The 19,463-nt window shown below is 35.3% G+C and overlaps 1 protein-coding gene across 2 annotated transcripts in view; it reads right to left on the reverse strand.

Moving 5' to 3' along the window:
• Positions 1-3,353: 3,353 nt before the first annotated feature.
• Positions 3,354-19,463, reverse strand: part of LOC150108465 (uncharacterized) — a 69,088-nt gene continuing 52,978 nt past the window's right edge. Inside the window, exon 2 of one of the 2 annotated variants that reach the window (XM_090415874.1) lies at positions 3,354-4,173. In XM_090415874.1, coding sequence (XP_090272000.1) covers positions 4,027-4,173 — 147 coding nt within the window. In that variant the 3' untranslated portion in view covers positions 3,354-4,026. The remainder of the gene's footprint in view (positions 4,174-19,463) is intronic. The other variant, XR_016550658.1, reaches the window with a different exon arrangement.

The following is a 19,463-nucleotide window of genomic DNA, read 5'->3' on the forward strand; positions in this document are numbered from 1 at the left end:
TTCTTCCTATTACCATTACTTTTCTTTTACCAAAATTGATTTCATATATTTGCTGCTTGTTTGATGCAGCTTGGGCAGGATATTTTCTAATTTGTCTGTAGTGATAACTATGCTGTCAGCATACTTTAAATGTGTTATATTTCTTCCATTTACAATTATGCCTTCACACATCTGTAGTCCTTCGTCTACTTCTTTTAGGTGCAGGGTGAATAAATATGGTGACAATGGCCTTGCATGACCCCTTTTTTAATTGTTATTTTTTCTATGTTTTTGTATTTCACTATGCATTTCTGAATAGTAATTCTTGATACAAAGAAAACCCTCTGTTTTCTAGAATTTTAATGAGTTTGCATCTGTTTATCGATTCTATTTGAAGTCAATAAAACAGCAGTGGAGTTATTTTATTTTTGTCTCTCATAAGATCTGCTAATCTGTTTAATATGAAAATTGCATCTGTTGTGCTTCTCCTATTTCTGAATTCCATTTGCTCTTCTTCCATCTGTTCTTCATAGGAATATTTAACTCTGTTTTGAAGAATCCTGATAAATATTTTATAGCAGTGGCTTAGAAGGGTAGTAGCCTATAGTTAGTGCAGGATCTGGCATCTTTTTTGTGGATGGGTATGATCTGACCTGTTCTCCATTCTGTTGATAAATTTCCTTCCTTTAGTATTTTGTTGAACAGTTTCCTTAGGCAATTTATTATGCCCCCCCCCCCCTTTTTTTTTAAAGTTTTTTTTGGATGTTCTGTATGCCTGGCTTACAGAAATCTGACTTACAACACTGCTAGATGAAAGCATTATGGTTACGTATTTTTAGACTTAAATTAGGGTGGGGGATAAAAAGGAAAACACACAGTACAATTTCAATTCCTTTGAGTGAGGAGAGAACAGAATAGGTGATTTGGCATGCTAGGTGCCCAAAGCTCTAGTTTATAATTTAAAGAGAAAAAAAAAGTGCATAAATTACTTCTTAATTCAGTTATGTTTAAAACTTATATTTAATGCATTTATTCACCAAAAAACTTTCACATTCCATTTTCTCCACTTGCTCTCATAAATGTGATTTTTTTTTACGTTTCATAGAAAGGTTCTGTGGCATTTGTAGGGAGATGAAGCTAGTGCAGAGATAAATCAGGACTATAAAACACAGTGGCTTATATTTTATTGAATGCTTCATTTAATAAATGAAATAAATTAAAGCCAAGAAATTTTAACATTTCTTAATAAATGAAATATGTCTATAAAGTTTGGATATCTTTCATGCCAGCCTGGTTGGCCGAGTGGTTAGCATATCCACTCTCCAGCCAAAAGGCTTCGGGTTCAAATCCACCTTGGGCATGGATGTTTGTGATTGTCTGTGAAAATACTAGTGGTGGTGGAGGACAGTAGATGGTGTTGGTGTAGATCAGTGTTTCTCAAAGTGTGGTATGCGTACCACGGGGTTACACGAAAGGTCTTCAGGGGGTTACGTGGCAATTTTTGGCTATGCATCATTAACACATAGAATGATTATTAAGAAAAAAAAAGAATTATTTTAAATGTATATATTTCTCAATAAATTATATATTATGCATGAATTTTCCTACGCAAGTTGCTATCGCCATGACGTTCATGTCCTGACGATAGTAACTTGCTCCATGCAGTAAACAACACAACCTCCCCAACAGCATCACTACTGAAGACCAAGAAAAACAAGTAGTTTTATTGTATCATTGAATAAGATTCAGAGATATTTGCAGTCTGTGTGATGTATTTCTCAACAAATAGTGCAATTAGAGAACTGGGATAAAAACTGCACTAACTAATGAATCGCATCTCCCATCCAACAGAAACTGCTGTATAGGCTCAAGCAAAACCATATGTTGTCGGTGCAACATATGGTTTTGCTTCACACCACCCCTGTCATGAACGTGTTAAAACTAAAAAATATATAGTGAAAGTGTTTCAGATATTGTGGAATACGGTTGGAGAGAATTAGCATTTAAACTCAACTGTTGGCTTGCCTTTTGTTAATACTGCACCAATCATATGCACTTCTTCATAGCTGCTCTCTCTCTACTGGCCTACCATTACTGTCTGTTTCAAGCTCTGCTTTTCATTTATAAAGGATTGTTCATTACATATCTCAAGTCTTGTAAATTACTGGTAATTTTTGGTTGAAATAATGGGAAAGAAGATGAAGCTATTTGGGTAGATGACTGACGATGCACACACATGGAAACTGTTTTCGATGCCAAAAGTAGCGATAGCGAATAGGAGATTTTTGGTAAGTCGTACCATTTTCAGTTTTTTTTTTTGAAAACGTTAGTTTCTGAAAATCCCCACATATATCTCGCATCACGATTTTTTAGCTTCAATTGGGGGGGGGGTATATTCGAGTAAATACAGTAATTTTTTTAGCTTCCAAATTAAGTATGGATCATTGGTTAAAGATTGGATTTATAAAATGCACAAAAGAGAGCAATGCAAATACAAGTAGCTATAAGCAACAAGAAAACATTGATATTGTATCTGAATCAAATGAAATTAATAAGGGTGTGTCATCTGACATCTCTAGAGGAACCAACTAGGAGATGAAAAAAGTTCATATGATATGAATTACTTGAAATGTGGATTTTCATGGATGAAACGTGGATTTTCATTGAGTTAAAATATCATATGTTATCACATATATAGATGGGAAATGAAGAGGAACCTATTCCAAATTTTGTTCTATTAAAAATAAATCACATTTTTTGTTTACATGAACATATAAATTCAAACAAAATAGACATTTACAATGAAATATACATTATTATTTTGATAAGGGGTACTTGGTAATAATGAAAATTTAAGAAGGGGGTACACAGATATCTGAAGCTTGAGAAACACTGATGTAGATGATGTGGTTTGCTGTAGTTAGCGGATTAAGTGGTGGAGACTGAGAATTGTAGAATGAGTTCCCTCTCTCGATGAGTCTATGGACTCCTTGGAGGTGTCATCACATAATATTTTTTTAAAAAATTAATACTATTCTTTTTATTTCTCTATACATCAATATATATAAAATGTTTCTTTTGCTGGAAAAACACTAAGCTAGCACCATGTCTTGTAGGAAAGTGTTAGCCTGTAGGGTACCTGTTTTGCTATCTATTTATTATTTTTATACCCTAATCTCAATCACACAAGATTTTCATTTCCAAGTTTGAGTTAAAATATCAAATGTTATCACATATATGGATTCTTCAAAATGTCTCTCCAACACCTTTCTATTCCTGTAACTTAATGTGATTTTAATAACTTGCATAGAGTAATGAATAAGATTTTTAACAGTGGATAAAGTATTGAGTAATATAAAGATACAGAGATGAGATGTGTTTCAAAATTTAATCCAGTTTATTCCTGAATATGATATGCTGAGTACAAACACTTTTTATTCTTATAACAGGTGATATTGTTTTGTTTAAAATTTTGCATTTCTGTTATAAATCGGTATATAAAATATTACACATGTTTTTAAAAAAACATTTTTTTATACTGGATTTGTTTAACTTGCTAACCTTTTACATTAGTAAGAAGCTCAAAATCTGAGTCACTTATTCTATAGAGATATTTGTTACTGTAATCTAGTTCTCCCTCTTTTGTTGTACTGGTTCTAATTTACAAGCATACTGGAAGCAATTGAATATAACAAACAGAAAAGATGGTCATACTCAATTGTTTATACACATAACTTACTCAGTACAGTGTTGATACTTTCCAGCAATTTACTATCAGTGGAATGCATCCATTCATTCATTATAAAATTAAAGATGCAGAAGTGTGTGCATAAAAGTTTGATTTATTTGCTGTACAATTTGTTTACATTATTAATTTCAAATATTTAATTCTATGTTCTTTACATACATAACTAATATATATAACATATGAAGCTCTCAGCATATGAAGGTTGCTCTGCTTGTTTCAAGAATCTGTGCTATGATCGTGGCAAAAAAAAAAAAGTTTATTTTTGTTAAAATAAAAAATGAAGGGCAACACTTTTGTCATTAAAGATATTTCAATCCTATAACATCACATTTAACAATGTCTTGTGCTATCCTAGCAGTGTGGAAACATTCCCTAGGTCTTTCCCACACTTTGGGTGCTTTCAAGGCAGCTTGTATGGAGAGAGCACTTGCATCATAATTACCACCCTAGAGGAATTGACAAAACATTATTATATATAATAGAATTTATGAAGTGAATCTGAACATATCTACAAGATGTATATTAAATAGTGGAAATCACACTATAAAGAGAAAATTTTTGAACAAATACTTATCAAAAAGTACACTTTAATTTAAATGTTAACATTAAAAGTTTTAATGTTAGAAACATTTCCAACAGTTAGAAAAAAGAAACAATCATTAACTTTTTCTTTTGTAATAAATAAAATAAAAATACAGCAGTTATATAGCATCAAGTGAAATCTACAGGTTGTTATAATAACCTGGCAAGATAAGGCTCAGTTTTTAGATTTTGTTTTAATATAGCTACACGAATCAGGTTAACTACATTGAGCTGCTTAGTGTTAAAATTGATGTCAAAAAGAGACTAATCATTGTCAGAACAATAACCAAGAACATGGAACATATGACAAAGATGCCAGTCAACCAGGTTTGAAACAAGATCTTAGAATGAGAAAACTTACCACTTGAATCGATGATAAAATGCATAATTATAAGAATTGTCAGAATTTTCTTAATGAAGAATTATAGATTATAGTACTCATGACCCTGAAACAGAACAAAAAGAAAGCAGTATGGTAAAGAGGAATGAACTATATGCTCTCAATTTTAGTTTTGCAGACTACTTCATGAGTATGTATGGATTCATGACCACAAATTGTACCATTTATACACATTTGCAGAACTCAATTCATAGAGATGTCCTACTGCATAATTTTGATAAAATGATACCCAATTTCTTTTTCTGTTTTGGAAGGTTAAAAAAAATGAATGTTCGAAGGGCATAGGATTTACTACCTTTTTGAAACTCAGATTCCTCCATCCCCAAGAATATCTGGATTGTTTCTAGTCTAGGCCAGGAAAGTGGAATAATTAATTCTTATTAATGGGAAGATTTTAAATTTTCTGGGGTCAGTAGGATGTCATCACAATAAACATATCCAGATCATCCATCCTTCCTACCTACCAGACTGAAGTGATATCAAATAATGTTGCTGTTTATGAGAATAAATGTAAAAACAAATCTGAGGATGATCATCGAATTGCTGATATGTACCCTCCAGAGGTGAGCAAGATACGTGATTAAGTTCACATTATTACTAACTTCGTACAGTTTTATTTTCTCCAGTTTTTTTTTTTTTTTTTTTTTTTTTTTTTTTTTTTTTTTTTAAGCAAATTCAGTTCTGAAACATCGAGATAGATTTGTTTCCTTTTATGTATTTATACAAAATCTTAAAGAAATGATCCTCCTATCACAAAATATCTTCTCATTCTTGACTTCCACAAATATCCTTAAGTTGGCAACTGAAGTAGAAAACTTATTTACACATGAATGGAGCAAGAAGTTACTCCCCCTCCTACACACAAAATTTCAAAAAAAACGAGACCAGCAGCTACATTCGTCAACATTCTTATCAGTATATGCCACAACAAGCCACCAGAAATATCTATATATATGGATAAAGCAATTATATAGACAAGCAATATTAAATATTATTTTCTGATATCATAATTTCTAGTATGCTTCTGGAAAATATATATTTCATAACTAATGTCCTTGAAGCAATTTTTTTCCAGATTGGTATTTTATTTGTCAGGTCTCTGATTTGATAAGCTCTTTCATTTTATCTTTATACATTTCTAGCTGTAAGACCTCTATCTTGGTTTTCCTCTATTTCCCCTCCCCTCCAGTTATTTTTGTTCTAAAACCTGTTTTTTTTAATCTATCATCATTCTTTAAGTAACCTTTAAATAATTGTCATTTCAGATTTGCTGTGCTTAGCAATTCTTGATTATCTTTAATTTATAATATGGTTCTGCCTACTATTTATTCACTGATTTTTCCATAGAACTCTCTGTTCTGTCATACTATCAGGACAGAGTTCTGTAGAACTCTGTCATGATAGTATGGTTCTGGTAGAATATTCTATCCTGATAGTGAGGTTCTAGTAGAATCATACTATAAATTAAGGATCTCAGTGAGTGTGATATCCAGTCTTTGATTATCATTTCTTAACCTAACTCTCAGATCTCTATCTACCCCTAATGTGTTTGGATAAATGGCATTTAATCCTATGTACATAATCTGTCAAGTTGCATGTGTTCTCACTGATATTTATTTATTTTGCAAGATAAACTGAAGTTTGTGGCAGGGGAATCTCTCTACTGACATATGAAACTTCCTAACTCACCTTCATTTGAAAAATCCTCATTAAGGTTTCTAATAGGTGGATTCAAACTTGTCTTTCGAAAAAAAATTTACATTAGTACAGTGGCGGCTGGTGAAAATTTTAAGTGGGGGTGCTGCATATACAAAAAAAAAAAACACTTTTTTCCTAACCAATAACGAATTTATTAATAAATAAATTTACATATTAAAAATTGCTTTATTAAAAATATTTCATCCTCACCATGAACAAACACCAATAATAAATGTTTCATATCAATAGCAATGACAAGTGCAAATGAATATCGGCGTTAGATTGCAGTGCATTTGTTTTGTGTAATGATAATTGAAAAAATATAATTCTTTTCATATTTTCAAAAGTCACACTCGTCATAATTCAGCCTTGTATCTATAATAAATAATTATGTTATTTTAACAAAATAAAATAAGATTTACAAAAAAATAGTTCACCACGAACACACGCCAATAATAAAGATTTCATATCTCTCAGAAATAACGAGCGCAGGCATAAGATACACTGCCCAAGCAGCAGTGTATCTTATGCCTGTGCTCAAAAATGCCGTAATGTGTAACGATAATTGAAAAATATTATTCTTTTCATATTTTCAACAGCGACATTCGTCATAATTCAGCCTTGTATTTATAATAAATAAATAATTATGTTATTTTAACAAAAAAAAATAAAATAAAATAGTTCACCATGTACATGCACCAATAATAAACGTTTCATATCTCACAGAAATAAGGCGTGTAAGCTTACTAAAAATACACTGCCGTTTAAGCCAAAACAGTAGTACATTCACTCAAATGATTAGGATAGAGAGGAGGAGAACGAGATATCACAAGAAGAACTCATTGCTGCTCTGTCACCAAAATCCCCCTGTTAAAACAACTCTCAGGGAGAGCATTCTAACAAAAGAAGAACTACAGAGGAACAGATGGATGAAGATTCACCAACACCAGATGTCCCGAGGAACACCGAAAAGGTTCCAGCTGTTACACTAAGGGACAAGGACAAATGGACCACTGTCACATCAGCCCTTAGGGAACATAAAATCTCGTATTCCTGGGCTAAAAATCACGATGGAGTCAAAAATCCAGCCAGCCTCAGTCACTGACTAGACAATTGACAAAACTAATGGATAACAAAAGTCTTCCTTATCACACTTTTGATTTACCTAGTGAAAAGAATCTCAAAGTAGTACTTCGCGGGGTAACCAAAGGTGTCACTTCTGAAGAAATCACTGCTGACCTTATGAGTCAGGGCCTAACACCAGTAAAAGTGAGCAGGCTGCTCAGGTCAGATAAACGGTCAATGCCACGGATGCTCGTAGAAATTGACAAGGCACAGAAAGAGATATATGAACTGACTGTGATCTTTGGCCTCAGAATTTCTACTGTGTGTTAATTCATAAGTGATCAGTAGTACTTCATGCAAGAACGTTTAATTATGTGTATTGTGACCGTTAATTAATTCAGTTATTACTGAGAAGATTTGTTTAATGAGTGCCGTTAAGTTGTTTAAAGTGTTTACAATTACAAAAAAATGTTCGCATAAAGATAGATGAATAAAGAAGATTATCGGTAAGAATATTCCAACCATTAATATTCCTATGCAGAAACATGTGCGAGTTTCATCCTAGAATATCCCTATAATAACAGTAACTATTGCAGAGATTAGCTGAAGTGTAGATTTAAAAGTGTATACTTATGAAGAAGTGTTACTGCATTTTTACTGTATTTGAAACTTAAGAAACTATGAGAGATTAATGTGAATGATCACTAAGGAATTTTATTAAATAGTTAAATGAACTGTTAAATAGTGATCACTTCCAATTTCAAATCCTCTGTACACTCTGGTGTCCTGCACCAGGGAGAAAACATCACTATCAACAATAACATAGTCAATGAGACTTTTCTTATTCCTAGCCTCTTCTCTCCATGTGAATTTGTGCACATTTTTATGTTGGAACATGGTGTTAGTAATAATCAGGACATGGACTGGTTATTACTAACACCATGTTCCAACATAAAAATGTGCACAAATTCACATGGAGAGAAGAGGCTAGGAATAAGAAAAGTCTCATTGACTATGTTATTGTTGATAGTGATGTTTTCTCCCTGGTGCAGGACACCAGAGTGTACAGAGGATTTGAAATTGGAAGTGATCACTATTTAGTCTTGAGCAGGATAAAATTGAATTTCATATTGAAAAGAATAACATGTAAGAAAGTTTTAAAGCGAATAAAAGTTGAGCAGCTCTCAGATGTAAACTGTAGACTAAAATACAGAAATATTATTGAAAAGAAAATGAAAGAGTTTGAGAACAGGAATCAAACCTTGGAGATTCAGTGGCAAACTCTGAAGGAAACATTGATTGATTCTGCCAGAGAGGCATGTGGTGAGGTTGTGTGCAAGGATAAAAAAATCGGAACTCCCTGGTGGACACAGGAAGTTAAAGAGGCAGTGAAGGAAAAGAAGAAAGCATATCAAAAGTTCCTGGCAAATAAGTCAGCTTTTACTCTTACAGAATACAGAGACAAATGTAAGAAAGCTAAACAGTGTGTAAAACTAGCTAAACAAAAGTCATGGGAGGACTTTGCCAAGAATATAGAAAATAAATATCAAGAAGGTGGCAAAATATTCTGGAGGTTGTTGAAGAAGCTTAGGAATGGAGGAAAGAGTGCTGTAAAAGGAATTAGAGATGATAAAGGTGAAATGAAAACAGGAGAAAAAGATATCCTTGAAGTATGGAGTAATTACTTTGAAAAACTGCTAAATGAAACAAGCAGTGATGACAGCACAGTGATAAAAAACACTGACCAGGCATGCAGTCAGGAATACATATCCATACTTGAAGTAGAAAAAGCCATCAAAGGCTTGAAATGTGGAAAGGCAGCAGGAGTAGATGATATTCGACCAGAAATGCTGAAGTATGGTGGTATAAGAGTCTTACAGTGGCTGCACTGCATAGTTCAGAAAGCCTGGACAGAGGGACGAATTCCCGATGATTGGAGTAGAGCTCTCATAGTACCCATATATAAAAAGGGAAATAAAACTGAATGTGAGAATTATAGAGGTGTTCCTGGCAAGATCTATGCAAGTATACTTGAGAAACGGTTGAGAAGAATTGTGGAAGAAAAGCTTGGTGAAGAACAAGCTGGATTCAGGCCAAATAGAGGCTGTCAGGATCAGATCTTCACTTTACGACAAATAGTCGAGAAAGCATGGGAATATAACAAAGATCTGTATTTAAGTTTTGTCGATTTGGAAAAGGCATATGACAAGGTGCCAAGAGAGAAGCTATTCAATACGCTGCAGTTATATGGTGTCAATGGGTCATTATATCAAGCAATACTTAGTCTTTATTTGAGTTGTGAGTCAGCAGTTAGAATTGAAGGAAGTACAGGAAGATGGTTTAATGTTAAATCTGGTGTGAGACAAGGATGTACATTATCCCCTCTGTTATTCATTATCTATATGGATCACATTATGAAGGAATGTGGTATTAAACCTGATATCAAAATTGGAGATGTTAATGTCAGCTCTTTGCTTTATGCGGATGATGTTATACTTCTAAATAAATCCGCTACAAGTCTGCAAGATTCTCTGACTAAATTGAATAGCTGTTGTAATAGATATGGTATGAAGGTCAGCAATAAAAAGACAAAGACAATGAAAATAGGCAGAATCATTGAAAATGTCAACTGTGTTGTGAATGGAGAACCTGTGGAACAAGTAAAACATTTCAGCTACTTAGGCACAATTTTTACTGAAGATGGTAAACTAAATATAGAAATAGACAACAGAATCAGCAAAGCTGGTATCGTGGGAAGTCAATTGAATAAATTCATATGGAATAAGAAAGAAATTAGTCGGAACACTAAATTAGCTGTATACAAGACTGTGTTCAAACCAATTTTAACTTATGGATCTGAGAGCTGGGTCAGAAGTAAAACACTTGACCAAAGACTAGAGACCGCAGATATGAGAGTCCTGAGAAAGATTAGAGGCGTGAACAGATGGCATCAATGGCAATATCATATTAAAAATGAGGATATTAGGAAAGAACTTGACATTGTCTGCATCCAGGAATGCGTTAGCAGAGCTAATCTCAGATGGTATGGTCACTTAAATAGAATGGGAGAGGAAAGATTAGCAAAACAAGTGTTCTCTGCCAGGTTAGCAGGAAAACGACCCAGAGGAAGACCAAGATATAGGTGGATTGATATGGTACAAAGTGCCTTAGACGATAGAAATATAAGATCTGATAATGTTGGAGTCTTGACAAGTAACAGACTGATTTGGAGGAAAATTGTAGATAGGAAGTTAGTAATGATATAATTTTTTCATGTAGTACTGTCATATCCTGTACACCCCTTAAGGGTACATGGCAGGAATTTGATGATGATGAACTGTGTGAAGACTGTATTACAGATAACAGATTTACCATTGTCTGAGTTTGTATGACTGTATTATCAGAAAGGCTGAAGTGTTTATAATAACTTATTAGTGATTTGATCTTAAGTGTAAAACTTGTGATTCTAAAATTAAATGTTTGTTTTTGTTAATCAAAAGTTGTATTTTGCCTGAATGTCTTTTACTGCACCATTCATAAAATGTTCGAACCAAAGCGGGTGATTTAAGTAAGTTAAATATACTTGTCCAGTATATATAATAACAACATATAAAGGAAAGGTAGTTGAGAGCTGGTTTTTCTTCAATTCTTGAACTAATTCAGATATAAAGTGGCACAGTCTTTCAATATAAATTTTCTCTATGTTTGAATTAGAAATCAACTTGCAACCTATCAACTAGTTAAGAACATCGTAATAACTATATATCGGATCCAAAGTATAGATTAAGACGAAGTAGGATCCAACAAAATGACTCAGTCAACAGGATTTTGTTGGATCCTACTATCTACAAATGTCCAAAACTTATGCAGAGGCAGCACGAACAAAGGTTGCTCCATCCCGTGATCAAATAAGCTCAATTCTAACATCAGTATTAACTGCCTCACTAGCTACCATGTTACAAGAATTCGGTATGACAAATCCTTCGCCATCCTCCACGAAAAGATTCTTACAAGGTACCCACTCAATTCTGACAGCCCTCAATAATGAATAAAAGAAAATTCAACTCTCTCGTGATCACTGCATGGAACGCCAATGGACTGATTAACAAAATCCTAGAACTGCAAGAGTTCACTCAGAGACACAATCCTGACATATTAGTAAATGAAACGCATCTCAGGCCAGCTAATAACCCCAAGTTATTAGCTGGCCTGAGATATCAGAAATATCAGAACTATATTATGTACAAAACATACAGACTCACCAGCAGTGGAGGAGGAACAGCCATACATATACATTAAAAACTACCTAAGCCACAATGTTCTGGCCAATCCACAAACCAAGAAATAACAGGCATTGAAGTTCATACCAACAATGCTGGCAGTATCAAAATCTATGCTGTATATAATCCACCCAGCATTTCATTACTGGTATCTGACTTGGACACCATTCTCGGCTTCACAGACTCCATCATCATGGCTGGTGACTTTAATGCCAAACGTATAGCCTGGTATAGCTCCACAATCAACAACAAAGGTCGAACTCTAAACCATTACTCAATACAAAATTCTATTGTTGTAGCCAGACTCACAAAGCCCACCCATCACAGCTCAGATGTACTTGACATAGTCATCCTCAAAAACATCAGATACCAATATCAGCTGGAAACATTAAATGAACTTTTGTCCAATCACAATCCTATTCTGCTTAAACTCGGTACACAAGAGCAATTCTCCCCTCCCTGCTGTTTCATATCTTGGGACAAACTCCAGAATTCTCCCTGACCACATTGGCCCAGTCCCTGCTATTCACACGAAAGAGGAGATAGAATTTGCTGCAAACAACTTTACCAGTCAAATAAAAAAAAAAAAAAAAAAAGCAATAAAGTCAGTTACCCAGACTACAGTCTTTCACCCTAGTGGTCGGATCCCCGAGGAAATCATGGATTTAATCAGGCTGAAAAACAAAACCAGAAAGAGGTACCATAACACGAGCCCCGCAAGATAAAACAAATCTAAATAAACTAAACAGACAAGTCCGAGAAGCTCTCCAAAAACATCGAAGCCACAACTGGGAATCAAAGCTAACGAAACTAAACCCAGAGGACAACTCCATTTGGAAGTTTCTGAAAACCCTCTACACTAAAAGGCAACTTTTACCCCCAATTCAGACCAAGAAGGGAATAGCCCATACTGACAAGGAAAAGGCAGAGGCTCTGGTAGAAAGCTTGGAAACTCAATGCAACCCCTCGTATGAAAATTTGAACATCAATCTTATCTACAAGATTCACCACCAAGTCAGGCAGACCATAACAACAAAAGGATGATAGAAACTGTCACACCCACTTCTCCAACAGAAGTTATAAATATCATAACTCACCTGAACAACAATAAGGCTCCATGTTCAGATGGAATCACAAACAAAATAATCAAACTACTCCCCATAAAAGCCATTGTACATCTAGTCAACATAATTAATGCCATCCTCAGACTCAAGTATTTTCCCTTAACATGGAAGATAGCAGACATCACGCCAATCAAAAAGATTGGAAAAAACACCAAGCTCCCTGAAAGCTACAGACCTATCAGTCTCCTGTCCAGTCTTGGAAAGATCGCAGAAAAAGTAATCCTTACAAGGCTTCAATCAGAAACGGATAAACTAGGTATAATTCCTAATGAGCAGTTTGGATTTAGAAAAAACCATACCACTGTTCAACAGATCCACAGGCTGATCGAATTCATCTCCGAAGGCTTCAACCGGAACCTCCACACAGCTGCGGTCTTTATAGATGCTGCGAAGGCTTTTGATAAAGTGTGGTCATCAGGGTCTTCTCTACAAGCTCATCATGTTCGATATGCCTACAAATCTAGTTAAAATAATTCACTTATACCTCAAAGACAGATTCATGCAAGTCAGAATAAATGAAACTGTGTCAACCAGACACAAGGTCCTGGCAGGAGTGCTGCAGAGCTCACTCCTGGTCCCCCTTGTTGTTTTCTATCTATATAGCTGATATCCCTCAAAACCCTAGCTCAACAATCACTGCATTATATGTGGATGATACTCCATTATTAGCAAGATCTCTCAGCCCCAAACTAGCCATCAAAAGACTCCAAAACAGTATTCACACACTAGAGAAATGGTTGATGGACTGGAGGATCCAAGCAAACTCATAGAAGAGTTCAGCCATACTGTTCACTAGAAAGAAGCCTCAGGTCAAGGAAGATATACATTTACTAGGAGTCAAGATCCCATGGCAGAATACAGTCAGATATCTCGGCGTAATGTTTGATAAAAAAAACTACAATTCACCAGTCATATAAAACATAAGTTCAAAGACATCCAAAGTATTGGCACAGCTTTACTCCATGATCAACAGAAAAAGTAAACTGGACACACAGAACAAACTACTTATATACAGGATGGTAATACGCCCAGTCATCACTTACGCATCTCCTGCATGGAGTCATACCTCGAATACAACTATTCAAAAGCTGCAGAGAATACAGAACAAATGTCTGAGAATGAGTTTGGATGCCTCATGGTTTATCAAAAATTCACAGAGAAGTCAACATTCCCTACATCACATCCCTCCTTCATGACTTAGCAGAAAAGTTCTTCATCAAGACAATTAATCATCTGAACCCACTGATCAAGCAAGCTTCAGACTACAATGAAGCATATTTCTGCAAATACAAAAGACCCAAGTCAATTCTATGCTCAGCTGAACACAGCTAATCTCACTGCCCTTTCAGGGTGAGCTTAAAGCTCAATAATTCTCCACTCAAAGAACTTTCCTTCTCAGACAAAGGGGAATATGAAAGCATTTATGCTTCACCCATCAAGCCAGTATCGTTCTACAAGCAGTTACAGTTGGGAATGACGTAACGTGCAATGACGAGCAAACGAATATCGGCGTTAGATCACAGTGCATTTGTTTCATAATCTAAAGCGTTAATCGAATAATTCCAATTATTGACTATTCAATCATTGTCAAAACATAAGCTGTAACCTTTAACATGTTGTACTGCATTTATATAATGTTGTAAGCATTGTTATTATTTATAAACACAAACAAAATTTAATTTTTTCCTTGGGGGGGGGGATGAAGTGTCGCAGTGCTTATGTATGGGCCGCCACTGCATTAGTACTAATTGAGCTTTGCACTAAAAATGGTTTGAACATTATCTTATATTATTACTAGTTTTGTATTTTGGCTGATTTTTCTCTCTTTCCATATAAATTTATTCAAGTAGTTTTCAAGTCTTCATAAGTCATTTGGTATTGATAGAGCCCTTTTGATGTAAAGAACATGGGCTTGAATCCCATGTTCAGGATACAAAAAAAAAAAAAAAAAAAAAAAAAAAAAAAAAAAAAAAACTGCTATAAGGGCTTTTTAAAGTGAGCTAGCTAAGCTTATACTGAGGTGGTAGGATCTTCCTCCTGAAAAATTAACCAGCCAGAAGAACATGCTGAATTAACAGACAGAGGGTTTTTGCATCATAGCTTTAGTTGTGTCAACTGTAGCTCAAAACAATGAAAGGGAGAAATTTGATAGTCTGCATAGATCATAAGATGGAAGTTTGGTAGTTGAACCTTTGTGCCAAAACTGATTATATGCCATGTTACTGTCAAAAGTTTCTCTAAACTGTTCCATGGCATGTATTCAAAAATGGGTGACATTAGTAAGGAGGTAGCTGTGGATTAAGATTAGCAAAATTAATATTTTTGGTCACTGATTAATTAGTGAGCCTCCAGGTGTTGAATAAGTTGACTGTTGATGATTATTCTCCTTTATTTTTAAAAAGTTGATAATGTGTTGACAGCATGAAGGTTAACTTTTATCTCCCTTTTTTCATATGGGTTGAATATAAGTTCCTCTCCTTTCTCTCTCTCAGGTGGATAGATGCCAAATGAGTACAAAAGATTATGAAGAAATATAGGATGAGTAAACTGCTTAAATAAAATTCAAGTAAAATTAAGTAAAGTTCTAGAGCACAAGCATTAAGCACAGTTTGGGAAGGGGGTAGTGCAGTGGCGCACTCAGGATTTAATCTTGGAGGGGGGGTACGAGCACTCATGATTTAATCTTGGGGGGGGAAGTTGAGTAGACGATATGAGAATACATACTACGCATTGCATACAACCTATGACTGAGCATCTGCAATGATCGCCAATACATGATATCTGGTCCGGTTCAGGCAAACAAAGTATCGCCCGAGCACTGCTACTTCACCTTGCGTTCACAACAGCCGTGATTGCTGAGAGCCAGAGAGTATTCCCACCTTATGTGACTGCTAATTCACAAGTAGTATAGAAATAGAAGACACGACGCAACATAAATTTAAAAAAGAATTTTAGAAATTTTTCTAAGTTTTTTTCCTCTTTCTTTTTTTTGGGGGGGGAGGCAGGGCCCCTTGGCCCCCTCCCTGAGTGCGCCAATGGGGGGTAGTGTAACTCAGAATTGTTAGAATTCTGAGTTACACTCAGATTTTCTGTATAATTACAGAATTATACAGAAAATCAGAATTGATTTTCTGTATTTTTCTGTATTATTCTTTCATCAAAAAGACATCTATGTCTTTTTGATGAAAGACTAAGATGTATGCAGTGAGCTATTCTTAGTAATGTATGTAGTGGGGGGGGGGGCACTTTGCCTTTGTTGTCAGTACAGGCTTAGGAGGAGAAGAATGGTACTATGAAGTCAGCCTTGTCTTTGGGTTAAATTATGATAGTACTTTCTATATGTGAGTGAAATAGAAATACAGATGGGCAGATGTGGCCAATAGCCTTGACCCCCTCCCCCTTTAGTCTGATATTCTAGTTAGACAGGTTGTGAAAGATCATTGCTGACAGAAATTACCCTGTATCTTCAGCTCGAACTAGAAGGAACAATTAAAATATGTTATACCTTCTGTTAATGTGAATTCACAGAAATTAGTTGAAGTTCTTCATGCTTAATTTCATAATTGGGTCATTTTATTGCTGAATGGCTTTTGCTTGAAGCAGAGGCATTTCAAAAAAAGCTCTTAAAACAAAATTGGAAATGCCAACAAACCATAATGCAGCATTCATTTCTTTACTTCAGAAGTTGACATTCCAGTACTAACCAACACTTGAAGTTGAAATGAATCATGAACCTTAATACTAGTGCTATTTGTAATATTACTATGGCTGCTTTAAGCATAATTATAGAATTTTTTTATAGGGAGGGGAACAAGAAGCAAACAAGTGCCATAAATAAATATCAGGAATGCAAAAATTGTGCATCCTCCTCCTTGTTTTCTTGAAAATATTGGAGAAATCAGTAAAAACGAAAATTAGGTTAGTAAATTTTTCAGAAAAATATAACTTGTTTTCTTCATTTGGATTTAGACAAAAATGTATGAAATATGTCCTAATCAGGGTTGTAATATCTGCGTATTTGCTTCAGTTTTGTGAATCACCTGTCCTCATGAGCTATTGTAAAAGGCAGCAGAGGGAGTTCTGCTTATCAAAAAAGAATGACCTGCATTAAAGTTATGCAGCCTTCTCTCCACTCTTAACACCAACTCCCAGCTCAATTTCCACCTCTTCAATAAGTGAAGCTTTGAAAAAATACCATTTTGTTCATTAGCATGTTATCATCCTAACTCTCTTTAAAAGGTCTCTTCTCTTTTAACTTCCAAAAGTATTGTCATGATATTTTCATCTACAAGTTGGGAACAGTTCCATAGTATATTTCTTAAAAGTGGCTCATGTGTTCCAATCCCAGTTCTGTCTCCTAAAAAAAAAGCTGGGGGCCTCTGAAAGCATCAAACTGCTGAACCCTGGCCCAAGGTTACTGGGCATTAGTGAGACATGGCTAACAGAAAATAGAGTTAGTGGGATAAAATGTGAAGGATATAGCGTGTTTAGGGAAGATAGACAGAAAAGAATGGGGGAAGGAGTGTTATTGATGATAGCCAATGAACTACAACCAAAGAGAGTTGAAGTTCAATTGCAGGCCAGTGAAAATAGTACATTTGAGGCTATCCGGTGTGAGATAGAAGCCAGCAGAATAAAATATACAGTTGGTTGCTGCTATAGACTAGGGCAGTGATGGCGAACCTTTTTACCCAGGTGCGTCAAACTTTTTTTTTTTCAAATATTGACGTTGTTGATGTGCCACTTGCATACATACATTATAAATGTAACTACATAATCATAGATGGTGACTTATACATATCATATTAGGCTATTTATTTAATAGGACATTGATATAAAATCTATGAATTCATATTATACAATTAATTTAACAAACTTACATTACATTTAATGACTTTTCTGTTGCTGACTACTGGTAGAAAGTTCTTTCAATGAACAAACCTACCTTTGCCTTAACTGAGAGCGATCTTACACGATTTATTGCAGTTTTTTCATCAGAATACCAATATTTTTCAACCTCCAAGGTGTGTCAGTGCTGACACATGTGTTATAGATTTGCCATCACTGTACTAGGAGATGGAAAAGATAATGGAGATAATATGCATTGGCAAATAGACTCAATGAGTGGAGGGCAGGTAATTATAATGGGGGATTCCAACTATGGGAACACAGATTGGAAAGAGGAGAGGACACATGGGAGGAAGGAAATGGAATTTATGCAGTTACTAAAGGTTAATTACCTGAGACAGCATGTGATGGAATATACTAGGGGTTCGAGAGTGCTCGATCTAGTAATTGCATCTAAGAATTTGTCTATAATGAATATGACCACATTGCCACCAATTGGTGAGAGTGATCAGTGTGGAATTTTCAGTTAAGATGGGGTATATGTGGAATTATGGGGCTGGTAACAATGAAAGCTCACGAGATTGCTTGGATTGGTGCTGTGGCATGTAAAACTGCAAGAGCTGGATGTTCATAGTGCATAGGAAGTGGTAAAGAAGTGTTTGTTTGAGGGAGGTAACGTCAGACTTGCATATCTAGTAAATCAAGTGGGAGTTAAATGGATGAATATCATTATTAAACTGGAGGTGCAGAAAAAAAAGAAACAACCGTGGAGGGAATTTAAGGAGAAAGATGACCAGCAGGTACATAAACAGTACAAGGCACAGGCCAGAAGGGTAACTAGTGTGGCAAGAAAGGCAAAAATCAGAGTATGAAAGGAAGTTAGCAATGCAGGCTAAAGAGAATCCCAAACAGTTCTTTCAATATGTTGCAAATAAAAGAATGTACATGGTATAATGATTTTAATGAATGTCGATGGTAGAGGGGATAACTGAATCGGTCAAACTAGTAGAATTACTAAGTGAACGCTTTGCAAGAGTATATCATCCAGGTGGTGATATTGCAGAAGTAAACGAAATGGAGAAACTGAAGTAAACGAAATGGGGGTGCATAGCATATTGCAAAACCTTAATGTGAATACCTCTGTGGGATTAGATGGTATACTGGCTCGAGTTTTATGTGAAGCTGTGAGGGAATTGTCAGTGTCTTTGACCATATTGCTTAATCTAAGTCTGAGCTCTGGGTTAGTTTTGAGAGGGTGGAAAGAGGGGGAAAATAGTTCCATTACATAAAGGAAGCTCCGAGACATGTAGCAAATTACCGATAGATCAGCACATTAGGAGTTATCAAAGTATTGCAGAAATTGGTCAAAAGCAAAATACAGGAATGGATAGATGAAAATAGGATACTGTATTGGGGGGGGGCATGATTTTGTGAAGGTAGGTCATGCCTCAGTAACTTGCTCACGTTTTATAATGCAGTGACAGCTGAGTTAGATAAAAGGTAATGGGTTTTACAGTGCTGGACTTTGCTATGGCCTTTCACAGGATACCACATGGAATTCTAATTGGTAAACTGCAACACATGGGGTTGGATATAGGGTTGGTGAGATGGATAGGAGGGTAGTTGATGGAGAGATATCAGAAGTAGTTTCAGATATCTTCAGGAGTAGAATCCAAAAGAAGGCCTGTGACTAGAGGCATGTCAAGACATGCCTCTAGTCACAGACAAGAGACAATGGT

This window comes from Typopeltis vanoorti, chromosome 3, assembly GCF_054136105.1.
Source record: "Typopeltis vanoorti isolate ZY-2024b chromosome 3, IOZ_Tvanoo_1.0, whole genome shotgun sequence".
NCBI classification, from domain to species: domain Eukaryota; kingdom Metazoa; phylum Arthropoda; class Arachnida; order Uropygi; family Thelyphonidae; genus Typopeltis; species Typopeltis vanoorti.